The sequence below is a fragment of the Penicillium longicatenatum genome (assembly GCF_028827895.1).
Source record: "Penicillium longicatenatum strain IBT 33135 chromosome Unknown contig_6_segment0_segment0, whole genome shotgun sequence".
Classification (NCBI taxonomy): Eukaryota; Fungi; Ascomycota; class Eurotiomycetes; order Eurotiales; family Aspergillaceae; genus Penicillium; species Penicillium longicatenatum.
The window spans coordinates 1,032,442-1,043,889 of NW_026643123.1; the positions used below are offsets into that span (position 1 = coordinate 1,032,442).

At 50.0% G+C, this 11,448-nt stretch overlaps 6 protein-coding genes across 6 annotated transcripts; 3 read left to right on the forward strand and 3 right to left on the reverse strand.

Moving 5' to 3' along the window:
• Positions 1–292: 292 nt before the first annotated feature.
• On the reverse strand, positions 293–1,591 carry N7484_008593 (porin; the record flags this gene model as incomplete). Its single annotated transcript, XM_057118980.1, has 6 exons — positions 293–442; positions 510–1,012; positions 1,181–1,211; positions 1,303–1,391; positions 1,441–1,474; positions 1,544–1,591. The coding sequence occupies 6 exons, from the start codon at positions 1,589–1,591 to the stop codon at positions 293–295; spliced, it is 855 nt and encodes a 284-aa protein (XP_056968535.1).
• Positions 1,592–1,895: 304 nt separating this feature from the next.
• Positions 1,896–4,181, reverse strand: N7484_008594 (asparagine synthetase B; the record flags this gene model as incomplete). The annotated part of the gene is made up of 9 exons (XM_057118981.1): positions 1,896–1,938; positions 1,997–2,101; positions 2,161–3,419; positions 3,480–3,666; positions 3,699–3,734; positions 3,802–3,828; positions 3,869–3,928; positions 3,998–4,048; positions 4,156–4,181. The coding sequence occupies 9 exons, from the start codon at positions 4,179–4,181 to the stop codon at positions 1,896–1,898; spliced, it is 1,794 nt and encodes a 597-aa protein (XP_056968536.1).
• Positions 4,182–4,925: 744 nt separating this feature from the next.
• Positions 4,926–5,624, forward strand: N7484_008595 (E2 SUMO-conjugating protein UBC9; the record flags this gene model as incomplete). Its single annotated transcript, XM_057118982.1, has 4 exons — positions 4,926–4,960; positions 5,041–5,201; positions 5,267–5,290; positions 5,371–5,624. 4 exons carry the CDS (start codon positions 4,926–4,928, stop codon positions 5,622–5,624), a joined length of 474 nt encoding a protein of 157 aa, XP_056968537.1.
• A 761-nt stretch (positions 5,625–6,385) lies between these two features.
• On the forward strand, positions 6,386–7,108 carry N7484_008596 (uncharacterized protein; the record flags this gene model as incomplete). The annotated part of the gene is made up of 1 exon (XM_057118983.1): positions 6,386–7,108. The coding sequence occupies one exon, from the start codon at positions 6,386–6,388 to the stop codon at positions 7,106–7,108; it is 723 nt and encodes a 240-aa protein (XP_056968538.1).
• A 603-nt stretch (positions 7,109–7,711) lies between these two features.
• N7484_008597 (uncharacterized protein) lies at positions 7,712–9,565 on the reverse strand (the record flags this gene model as incomplete). The annotated part of the gene is made up of 5 exons (XM_057118984.1): positions 7,712–7,810; positions 7,872–7,964; positions 8,014–8,183; positions 8,233–9,315; positions 9,385–9,565. The coding sequence occupies 5 exons, from the start codon at positions 9,563–9,565 to the stop codon at positions 7,712–7,714; spliced, it is 1,626 nt and encodes a 541-aa protein (XP_056968539.1).
• Positions 9,566–10,105: 540 nt separating this feature from the next.
• N7484_008598 (uncharacterized protein) lies at positions 10,106–10,686 on the forward strand (the record flags this gene model as incomplete). The annotated part of the gene is made up of 4 exons (XM_057118985.1): positions 10,106–10,191; positions 10,250–10,305; positions 10,436–10,599; positions 10,657–10,686. The coding sequence occupies 4 exons, from the start codon at positions 10,106–10,108 to the stop codon at positions 10,684–10,686; spliced, it is 336 nt and encodes a 111-aa protein (XP_056968540.1).
• Positions 10,687–11,448: the final 762 nt, after the last annotated feature.

Here is an 11,448-nt window from a genome sequence, read left to right on the forward strand (position 1 = left end):
GATACTGGTATACACTGGTTGTATGATGTAGATGCATTCTCAAGTCCTCTTTATATCTATTGTCTCGAGAGAAGATCAAAAATCCATCAAACAAAAGGAATTTAAATTTGATATACAAAGTGTGAACAGAAAACAACTATTGCACACAGATTATCTGGAGGAAAAAGCCAACAGTTCATAGACCTTTGTTTCTCCACCACATAGCCTTTTGGGAAACATGATCAACAGAAACAAAGAATTACAAACTGGCCTGATAGCATGATACTCTCAGGTTAGGTTAGGGGTAGAACACTTAAGCCTCGAAAGTGAAGCTGGCGCCAACCTTGTGGGCAGCCTGGTTCAGGTTCTGGGTATCGAAAGAGGCACCGAGACCGAGGGTGACACCGGGGCGGAGCAGGACGTTGTAAGCCAGAGCGGCAACACCACGGTCGTTGATCTTGGCCTGTAACAGAAAGAAGTGGTAAGTTTGACATTGCACGGTTAAAATCAGAACCGGGAATATAACGTACCTTGGCGAAGGAAGAGGGGTCCAGGCGGTACTTGCTGGCAACCTCAAGGCCGACAGCGTTGCCGGAGTTGGAGTCCCAGGAAGCCTTGGCACCGGCCTCGACCTGAGCGTTGACGCGGTGGTAGTAGCTGGCGGAGAAGAGGGACAGGTTGTTGCTGGCAGTGATAGCAGCGGAGTACTGGGGAACGCTGTAACCGACGGCAGCGGAGTACTTGGTGATGGCAGCCTTGTTGACGTCGTAGCCACCCTCAGCACCGACGAGGAAGCCCTCGTGGCCGAGAACGGCGTCGAGGTTGGCAGTGGGGCCGTTCAGCAGGTCGAAGAAGGCACGGGCGTGCAGGTTGGGCTGCTTGAAGTACAGGTTGAGCTTGGCACCCTTGGACTGCTTAGCGGGCTGGTACTGGGTCAGGATCTCAGCCTTGAGGCCCTTGGCGATGTTGTTGTCCAGCTCGAGCTTGGTGTCGAGGGCGTTGGCGGTGGTCCAAGCCTGGGTGAGGGTGAGGCCTGGGCAGGGACGAATCATTAGCTTGATTGTGTGCTTGGCAGTGTTTGTTAAAATAAAAAAGAACACCCGGCGTGACGCGAGATTGCCCGATGAAGATATGTAAAACGTCATGGGCCGACCTTCGCGCACGCCGGAATCAGGTGGTTTGCGACGAGTGGGGGCTTTACCAGTAGGCGCATCGACATACTTGGCCTCAAGCTATAATGGAATCTGATGTTAGCAAGCTGTTGCTGCTTTTTGCAATAATTGGACCTTCTCCGCGGATAAGAAAAGGCCGGAAAAAACCTACCTGGCCAGCGATGGAACCCTCGTGGGCGGACTTGCCCTTAACGGTGAAGGTGACACCGTTGGGGGCCTTGGACTTAACCTCAAGGTTGGCTAGAAGCTTGTTAGTGGACGTTTTGTGGATGAAAAGGACCAGACGAACCCGGGCTGGCGTGGTAGAAGTCCTTGTTCAGGAGCTATTGGAGGTGGTATCAGCTATCCATTCTTTGCGGGAGGGAATATTTCAGTTCCATAAAGCATCGTACATCATTGGCCGCCTTGGCGATGTCAGAGAAAGCAGCGGGAGCAGACATGATGAATATGTGTGACGAGAGAAGTTACTCGGGGGATGAAGAAGAGGAAAGGGAGTTTGGCGGGTTGTGATGTGTTGGGAGAAGGGGCACCCGCTGAGCGTCCCGTGATTGATTGGTTGGTGCTCGGTTGCCGGGCGAATCCGCCGTGCTAGTGATTATGTAATAGCAGAGCTCCGATCATTGCACTTTACTCGATTTACGGGGGAAACGTAGGCCCTGAGGGTATATACATCCATTTCTATTTGGAATATCTAAATAGAGTCGTGGTTCGAAATCTTCACTTTTTATAAAAGAAAAAACTACTTTACGCAACGTGCGTGTACTTCTGGTTGTGGGTGCCAATTGCCCTATAGAGCGGATTAGTATTCAACCAGATCACATCATTTCTCCATGATTTCGACTTACCGGCCGGAGGGGTCAGTCTGCTTCGACCAGGTAGGGGTCCACCGCTCAACGGTACCCGCACAGTAGGGTGGGAACTGCTCATCGAACATGGTGCGGTACCAGTAACTATGAAAAAAATCATGTCAGTTGATTTTAATTTTGTGAGAACATGCGGGGCAACATACGCCTCCTTAGTGTCGGGAATGTCGGTACCCCACTCGGGCTTGGGGTTCTTCATCATCTCGTCGGTGACCATCAGCTCGGCAGTGTCCTTCAGGCCGTCAATCCACCCGTATCCAACACCGTCAGAGAACTGCTCCTTCTGGCGCCACAGAATCTTATCGGGAAGGTAGGGAGTGTTATCGGGCTCGTCGGTGGTATCAAAGGCCTTGCGCAGGATGTACTTCTCAATGTGGCCCGGGGTGATCATCTTGTCCTTGGGGTCCACAGCCATGCAGGTCTCCAGGAACTCCTTGTCAAGGAAGGGCACACGGGCCTCAAGACCCCAGGCAGAGGTGGACTTGTTAGCACGCAGGCAGTCAGCCAAGTGCAGGTTCTTCACACGGCGAACAGTCTCCTTGTGGAACTCCTCACGGTTAGGAGCAGCGTGGAAGTAGAGGTAACCACCGAAGATCTCGTCACTACCCTCACCACTCAGAACCATCTTGACGCCCATAGCCTTGATCTTGCGGGACAGCAAGTACATGGGGGTAGAGGCACGGATGGTGGTCACATCGTAGGTCTCGAGGTGGTAGATAACATCAGCAAGGGCGTTCAGGCCATCCTCAATGGTGAAAGTGAAGGCGTGGTGCTTGGTGCCGAGGAACTTGGCGACCTCCAGGGCGGCCTCGGTATCGGGAGCACCGGGCAAACCAATAGAGAAGGAGTGCAATTGCTGGAAAGTGGTGACAGTGGACAAATCGTTCTCGTCGTCAATACCGACCAGATCCGAAGATGCAGCCTCGGACTTGGCGGCAGCGCGGGCAGCCTCCTGCATGCGGAGAGTCTCACGCTGGGCAATGGCGGCAACCAGACTGGAGTCAAGACCACCGGACAGCAGGACACCGTAAGGGACCTCGGCCATCAGACGCTTGCGAACAGACTTCTCCAGAGTGTGGCGGATAGCCATCAGGTCAACGGGGGTGGAGGGGACGTTGGTGGGGTCCCACCACTTGGGCTCGAAGTAGCGAGTCATCTTATCGGTGCTGGAGTCATAGACATGACCGGGAGGGAAAGCGATGATGTCGTCGCAAACCGGGTGCAGACACTTAAGCTCGGAGGCGAAGTAGACAGCACCGGGGGTGGAGGAAGAGCGGCCGAGGTAGAAGCTGGTGATACCGATGGGGTCACGGGCAGCAATGACACGGTCAAGCTTCTTGTCCCAGAGAACCCAGGAGAACATGCCGTCGAGGTGCTTGGGGGCATCGAGACCGTGCTCCATATACTGAAGGTAGGGTTATCAGACATGATTCTTGCGTAACTAACGAGCTCCATAGTCACATACCAAGGGAATGATGACCTCACAGTCGGAGTGAGTCTTGAAGTTGTACTTGGTCTTCAGGGCTTTGCGCAGAATGCGGTGGTTGTAAATCTCACCGTTGACGGCGAGGGCAAGGGTCTCATCGTCGTTGACAAGGGGCTGAGCACCGGAGTCTGGGAGGAACATGAGAAAATGCATTGCGAGAAACAAGCTTGTCTTGATCTGAAAAAGATTGTGACATACCGACACCGACAATACTCAAACGTTCGTGAGCGAGGACTAGACGACAAGATTAGCGCCAACATTCATACCACCACGACAACTCGTTCAACGTGGATCGACTCACTGGTGCTCTGAGAGCAGAAGTTTCCGCCTGTCAAATAATATCCAGTCAATATCCTAAATCCCAATACGTATAATCGAGCTCCAATCCATCCGGTGACTCACTCCAATCGGGACCACGGTGGCGCACACTGAGGATTCGCGATTAGTGACAGGCCCTCAATTGAGCAACAAATGCAGAGAATGATAGAGTAACTTACGCCTTGGCCATGCGCAAGGCCTGCGGCTTGAACTTTTGCACATCGGGGTGGCTGTTGAGACTCAAGTTAGCAATGACTCAACCCACCATCGCGTGCCGGGGATCAAAAGACATAGTGGGGGTTAGGAAAGTGGGATGGGATTTAGAGTGATAACGCACTGGTGACACGCGAAGATTCCACACATGACGGGCAGATGATACTCTTGATGAGTGGAAGATCAATTGGAGTCAATGGGAGGAAGGAAGGAGAGATTGACTAATCCCGAAGTCTGGGGGAGATTGACCCGGTCAAGGCGATTTTTTTTCGTTTCCGGCGAGGGGCGATGTCGGCCAGGCTTTGAGTCACCGATAAGATAGTACCAGCCACTGACACCTGCGCCATTACTTGGCAGTTTTTTTTTCTCTTGTCTATAGTGTTTACTACAATATGATCTATAAATTAAGATTCTTTTTCAAATACCATAGGTTGATTCTGGCGTTGCTGCGCAAGGAATTCCTTTCTTCGCGGGGACTTCCGACTATTACCCACCCCGGTGAGTGTGCGCCATGAATAACAAGTATGACTGAATTTAGGATGAATAATGAGTAGATGGATTTAAGATGAAAGATCTTTGATATTCAATATAGATTCTTGCACTTCAAAGGAACATTTCCCGCATACAAATCACAGTTTCCATGCCATCATGTACTGCCAAAGCATCTATGCGTCCATGCATGATGAATGCCATACAAGCAGCTTACCTAATCCCATCGGCGGGGCGATTGGAGATCGCATCGTCGAGCTGCACGGCGCAAATAGCTTTATTTAACTCGCCACCTTTCTGCTTCTCTTCCGCTCTTGTTTCTTCTTGACCAGTCTATATTCCCAGATTCCACTGTCCTTGCTCTTATTCACCACTCCACCTCGCCGTTCATCCGCGCTAAACAAAATGTCGCTTTGCCAGAATCGTCTCCAAGAAGAGCGGTATGTGACATTCTCAGGCTTTCCCAGCGCAATACAACGTGAGCCCTATGTGTATGCTGACAAATTTTGCGATCCTCTAGCAAACAATGGCGCCGTGACCACCCCTTTGGGTTCGTCGCTAAGCCCCAGCGGACTGCGCAGGGAACGTTGGACCTTAAGCGCTGGGAATGCGCCGTACCCGGAAAGAAAGATACCCTCTGGGAAGGCGGAGTTTACAAGTTGGATGTGATCTTTCCTGATGGTGAGCTACTTTGCGCATCCCTTTTTGGTCCGTATACTGATTTTGACCTTTTCCGTTGCGACTAGAGTATCCTACCAAGCCTCCCAAGTGTACGTATTGCCACTCATATGATGACCCATTATGAAACCGCAAAGCTTCCCAGAATCCGATTAACCAAGTTCATGTACAGGCAAATTCACTCCGCCACTTTTCCACCCGAACGTCTACCCTTCCGGTACAGTCTGCCTTTCCATCCTGAATGAGGAAGAAGCCTGGCGTCCCGCTATCACAATCCGCCAGATCCTGCTGGGTATTCAGGATTTGCTGAATGATCCCAACCCCGAATCGCCCGCTCAGGCGGATGCCTACAACCTGTTTAAGAAGGACCGCCCTGCATACGAACGACGAGTCCGCCAGGTGGTGAAAGAGAACCCGCCGATGTAGGGGATTGTGGGAGTTGCGCATAGCGACCAACGGCGCTTTTTATTTGCGGTTACATTTGATTTGTCTTTTCTACAGCAATACGTCTAGATATTCTAATATCTGGCTTGCATTACATTCTTACCTCGGCGCAGGGAGCATTTTGCTTTTCTCAGCGACCGATCACCAGCGTGGCGTTTCTTGAGCAAATGGATGGCGTTTGCAGATCATTTGGAGTGTTTGGTCCCATTGTAAACAGATTGTAGGGTAGTGTGTAACCTAGTATGAGGTGCCCCATGGGTTCGGTCTTGCAAGGTACAATCGGGTTTGTGCTACGTTGTACATGTACGATCCCGAGTCCTTGTTCATTTCGAGTCCTTATGCTTTCAACCATGAGACACACAAAGAGCCTCTGTGTATAAAAGCGCATTCAACTACATGAAAGTCGACCCTGGCCTACCCCGCTCATGGACAACAGAGCCGCAGTATGGATCTCCCAACCAAAATAGTTCTCAAACACCGCCTACCCAACTCAAAGAAATTCCCTGCGATCAATCCATTATTCAGGACCATAGATAGCTAGCCGGAAATAAACTACTGTTTCCAAAGTCACAAAGCGTAAAATAAGCATCAAGTCTTTGACCTCGTCCACGAATCACACCTATAAAGACACCCAAACCCACCACAAACAGAAAACCAAGACTCCAAACACTCATCACACAAATCTACAAGAACAACCCTCATAACTCTTCCTTCATCCCCAAATCACTAATTCAGTCCCCAAAATGTGTCACGCTATAGTATGGTACCACGCCGTATGCCAACACAAAGATGAATCTCAAACCTTCACAATCCCCTGCTACTACGCCACAGCAACAGGATATAATTGTCTACCGCATTATCAGCTGGTCTTTGAACTACCCCTTTCAGGCGAATGTTGCACTTGCAAAGGCGAACGGAGGTGGCAGCAGCGGATACAACGAAAACATGCAGATAACCTGCCCGTAGTTGCAGACGTGGATGACATTGGAGAGTTTGATGTTGATGAAATTATAAAGACTGACATTGAAAGAGGTTTGGTGCCGAGCAGTCAATTGGCAAATGATGGGTATATGCATCTGTGGATTGGGGGTACTGATTCACTTGCTACAGGGTCTCAGGTGGATCATTCTGATTTGGATGGTGGGCTAGGGGGTAGTTGGTATGACTCCGATGGTGATGATGTTGACGATGAAGACGAAGTTGATCTAGAAGAACTCAAAGATCTTCTATTTTCGTCACCTTGTTCAGAGATGGAGTTTGGACGGGAGGGGTATGAGTCGGATGCAGGAGGTGATTTCCCCGATTCGCCTATACTAGGCTATTCCGGATCTTGGGATGTTGTGTTGCAGCGGAATCAAAGTAGGATGCCGAAGTCTAAGATTCCTGTTCCGGTGAGTCGGGATAAGCTGCTACAGCGTGTTTGGATGGCGCATGAGTTGGAGTTGTTTGATCAACTCACTTTCTGATTTTCTTTGTTATTATCATAGCATTGCTTTATTTATAAATGCATAGTGAATGCATTCGTTAGCGTTTATGTCTGCGGTACGTCTTGAAACTGGGGTCCCCATCTATACTCTTCAGTTGTTTCTCAAGGCCGGGGAATCCTCTAATTGAACACCACGAACTTAGTTCAACATCCTCACTTAGCGCATTCAAAGAAACACAGTAAATGTCATTCAAACGAATTATATCGCCGTTATTAAGCGACATCCCCATCACCTCGACTCTAATTATAGTGAACACGGGATACATAAAAGCTTCTTTCGAGCCGAGATGAAGATCAGAAAGAGCGGTGGTTCAGTGGGCATCACTCTTCAATAATCTTCGCAGCCTAGAACAGCCTATTATGAACTGTAGAACCGCGCTTAATTAATATCACCGCTACATCGGTGCTCAGCTGGGGGTCAATGACCTCAGGAGACTAGGATTATGACCCGGGGATGTGACCACCTAGGAATCACAATAGCTATATTAGCACACGTAATACTTTCTTCAATCAATCAGCTATGGCTAGGATCTTTTCTTTGACACCTGAGATATCACTTCCTGCTTGCAGGGTCATAGGTATATTAATCCACATAGATCCCCTCCTCAAATTTCTCTGTGTTGAAGAATCGGGCTGTGATCGCGTTGCCGTTGAAGATCCGTTCTTCGAGAGCGTTTACCGCCTATATATAACCCTCTGGTGAGTAAAGGGTATTTAAACCAAGTCTAAAGGATTGAACTTACCCGCAGAGCAGATAAAGGACTGGTAAATTTGACAAACACGGGAATTGGCGTGCCTGCATCACGAGCAATGTACACCCGTTCCACACTCCCATACTAAAAGCAATCAGTATCAGGATAGAGGTAGAAAATAACAGCAACGTACCTTTTCGTTGCACTCTTCACCAATCTCTTGCATCAACTCTCCACTTTCCAGCTCGGCTTCAAGATCCATGCCATCTAGCATTCCCCGGAGAATGATCACTTCGCTCATAGGTCCAAACTTGCCAGTATCCTCCCCGCCCTTCTTCTTGCCACCGATGATCGTGCCCCGTCCTCCGGGAGTGACAAAGCCCCCCTCCTTCAGCATCGGGCCGCTTCTTACGCTTCTCAACCTTGACCTGCAATGGCTTTGCGATACCTGACCCTGTAGCACCGAGTCCAGATCCCTTGGTCCAGCCATATTTTGAGAGTAGACGTTCTGCAAAGCCCTTTTGACCAGGACGGAGGGAACGTGGCGCATCCTGTGCGTCTTCGGCTTCGGCTTCGCCTTGTGTGTCTGCGGGCTGTTCCTTGGCGAATACTTCCTCCAGCTCTGCTTCGGATGCAGGGATATCTTCTGGAGGAGGAGGGAGAGTGTAGCGGACTGGTGCGCGGGAGATGGTCGCGGAAGTTGGTTGGAAGGCATCGAGGCGAGAAGGAGGCGGCGGGATCTGCCCTGGTGGAGGCTGGTGGGTTTGCTGAAGCCGGCGCATATATGCTTCGTCGCCGGTAGTGTCCGAGGGGAGAGCAGGTGGCTCTTCTGGTGGTGGAGGTGGTATTGATTGAGCATAGTCGGGCATGTCTACATCATTCTCGCGCTGGCTCATGCGTGCACGTTGGGTGAAAGCATCATCGCCGGACAAGTCGGAGCCAGATGGCGGGGGTGGAGGCGCATCATTAAGATTCGGCGGGGGAGCGAAGCTGCTTGGTGGTGCGAATTGACCTACAGATACACAATCAGCTTTGTCATTCTGTGATTTGATATCATGTGTGAAATGGGTCATACGATTCATAGGTCGGTCATAGTCATCGCTGTCCGAGTCCTTGCTCAGCGAGCGTCTCATCCGATGCGCATAAAGTCGGTCTTTCCATTCGCGAACTTCAAGTATCTTCTCGTCGCTATGTCGGTACTCCTCGTAGTTATTTGGTCGTGACGGATCATAGATGTCGTCCCAATTTTGTGGAATCTCGTGCGGCTCATGGTTCTTTTTGCGCTTCTTCCTTCCGCCGCGCTGTCGCTTCTCACCCACGTACCCATAATCGTCATCCTCCGCGGCCCAGTCAGCCAAGGTTGGTTTAACAGGTGCCGCGCCAGAAGTAGAGGGCTGGCCTGCACTAGGCTGCGGTGCCTTGGGTAACGCGGGTTTTGGTTTGGTCTTTTGCGCTGAAAGCTGTGGCCGTTTGGTAGGCTGGAATCGAAGAGAAGCTGTCCAATGGTAACGAAGGTGAGTAACTTTTGTCTTGGTGGAATCATTCAAAGAAGTTCAGGAAGTACCAGCATTCAGTTGCTGCTTCTTTGCAGTGGACTCATCGGATTGCGCGTCATCGCCTTGGTTGAATACGACAGGCGCGCGAGAGATAGTTCCCGGGGCAGAATCAGCGGATGGACCCAACAGATTTGCATAAAGCGACATCATGCCCCCGCCTTTAGCGGGGGTGGTAGAATCTGTAGGCATAGCGACTTGGTAGTACGTAGTTGTGAAGGTGTGGAGCTGGATGAGGTTCGATAAGCGCGTGATTGGCTTGGATCACCTAAGCAAACACTGGGACCAACGAGGTTCACCCTAACTCTTAATGAGATCGCATTCCTTAAATATATATATATGAGAAAAGAAGGGCTTAAAATGGCTCACTATGAAAACAATTTGCAGCTTAGATCGAATACTGGTTGGTATCGAAGATGTTGCCAAAGTGTAAGTGACCGATCCGGACCGCGTATACTGTACTCGCCTAGGGATCTTCCGGGAAATGTCCTAAAATCGTCCAGAATAAATCTTATCCGGGTAACTAATATAATTGGTCTGACCCCTTAGATTCTTTTCCCCTTCAATTCATCCCCACACGCCATGTATACTCTCACCCACGTCCTTCAGCGAACCCCCGCTTCCCCCCACGTTCGGCAGTTATTCCTCCGCGCTCCGTCCAAATCAATTCCGTCCTCGCCCCTCTACAGACCTGCCAATCCTTTCATTTCCAATTCTCTTCAGCTACGCACCATGTCTTCCGCTCCCGCTAAGCACGAGTTCCTCTGTATCCTGCCGGATTTCCCCGGCGCTCAGGAAAAGCGTCTGGCCGTCCGCCCGTGAGCTACCAAGTTACCCCTCGTATGATCCCAAGGGAGAGCTAATGATTTGTTCCAGTGATCACCTGGAGGGCGTCAAGCCCCTGGTTGCTGCTGGTTCCATTGTCGGCGGTGGTAAGTTTCATCAGTCATTGTTTATACCTCAGATTGGGATATGCCCTTCCTTTTGGATGTGGCCGCAAACTACTCAACTGCACAAACTTGAATCTGGAAATAACTTTCGGCTTATTGCTTTTTCCAATAGGTGCCATGCTTGAGTCTCACCCTGCCGAGGGCGAGGTTCCTTCCTTCAAGGGCAGCATGATGCTCGCCGTGGCCGAGAATGAGGCTGCCGTCCGCACTCTTTTGGAGAATGATATCTACGCTCGTTCTGGTGTGTGGGATCTGGAGAAGGCCCAGATTATCCCGGTACGTTGAAACTTTTCTGAGATTTACTTGAGATGTGTAGCTGACTGTCTCCTATAGTTCAAGTCTGCCGTGCGTACGCAGCTGTGATCTGAGTATCATAGATATAAAGTAAACTGCATTACATTCGCATCTTCATAATAAGAGCAAAATTACAGCGTCTTATTCTTGTCACGATTCCGTTATCATATACATTTGACGTAACAGCACCAGGCGGCCTAGTGGTGTCCGAGCATCTAACAAGATACGTTTCAAATAGCTAATAGATAAAAAAGCTATCGAACAAATGCAACATGCAGCATATTCAAATTAAATCATGCTTCTGCCTCTTACCAACACTAGAATCAGCATGCGATGTATTAAGTGGGCATCTCGGCCACTTAATCGCGTCGCTGGCTCACCTCATGGCTCAGCAGTGGGGGTTGTGCAGGGGGAGGGCGGCCATAAAAAAAACTAAAAATTGGCCGGGCACCATCAATTTATTTCTCATTGGTCCGAATATGCGGGGTGAGCCTCATGGCTCAGCAGTGGGGGTTGTGCAGGGGGAGGGCGGCCATAAAAAAAACTAAAAATTGGCCGGGCACCATCAATTTATTTCTCATTGGTCCGAATATGCGGGGTGAGCCTCATGGCTCAGTTTACGCTAGAGCAAAAATTGGAACCAAATAATGGGAAGTGCTGTGTTATGTGCTGCTATGGTTTTGATAGGATTAATCCATATCCCAGACACATTCGAGCCCAGCCCATAAGTCTTTGGTATTCATACAGGCGAGCTGGGTGAAACGATGGAATTAGAAACTGAGAAGAGATCTACGACTCTCATCAAGGGATCAGCTTATCATGCCTGAGGTG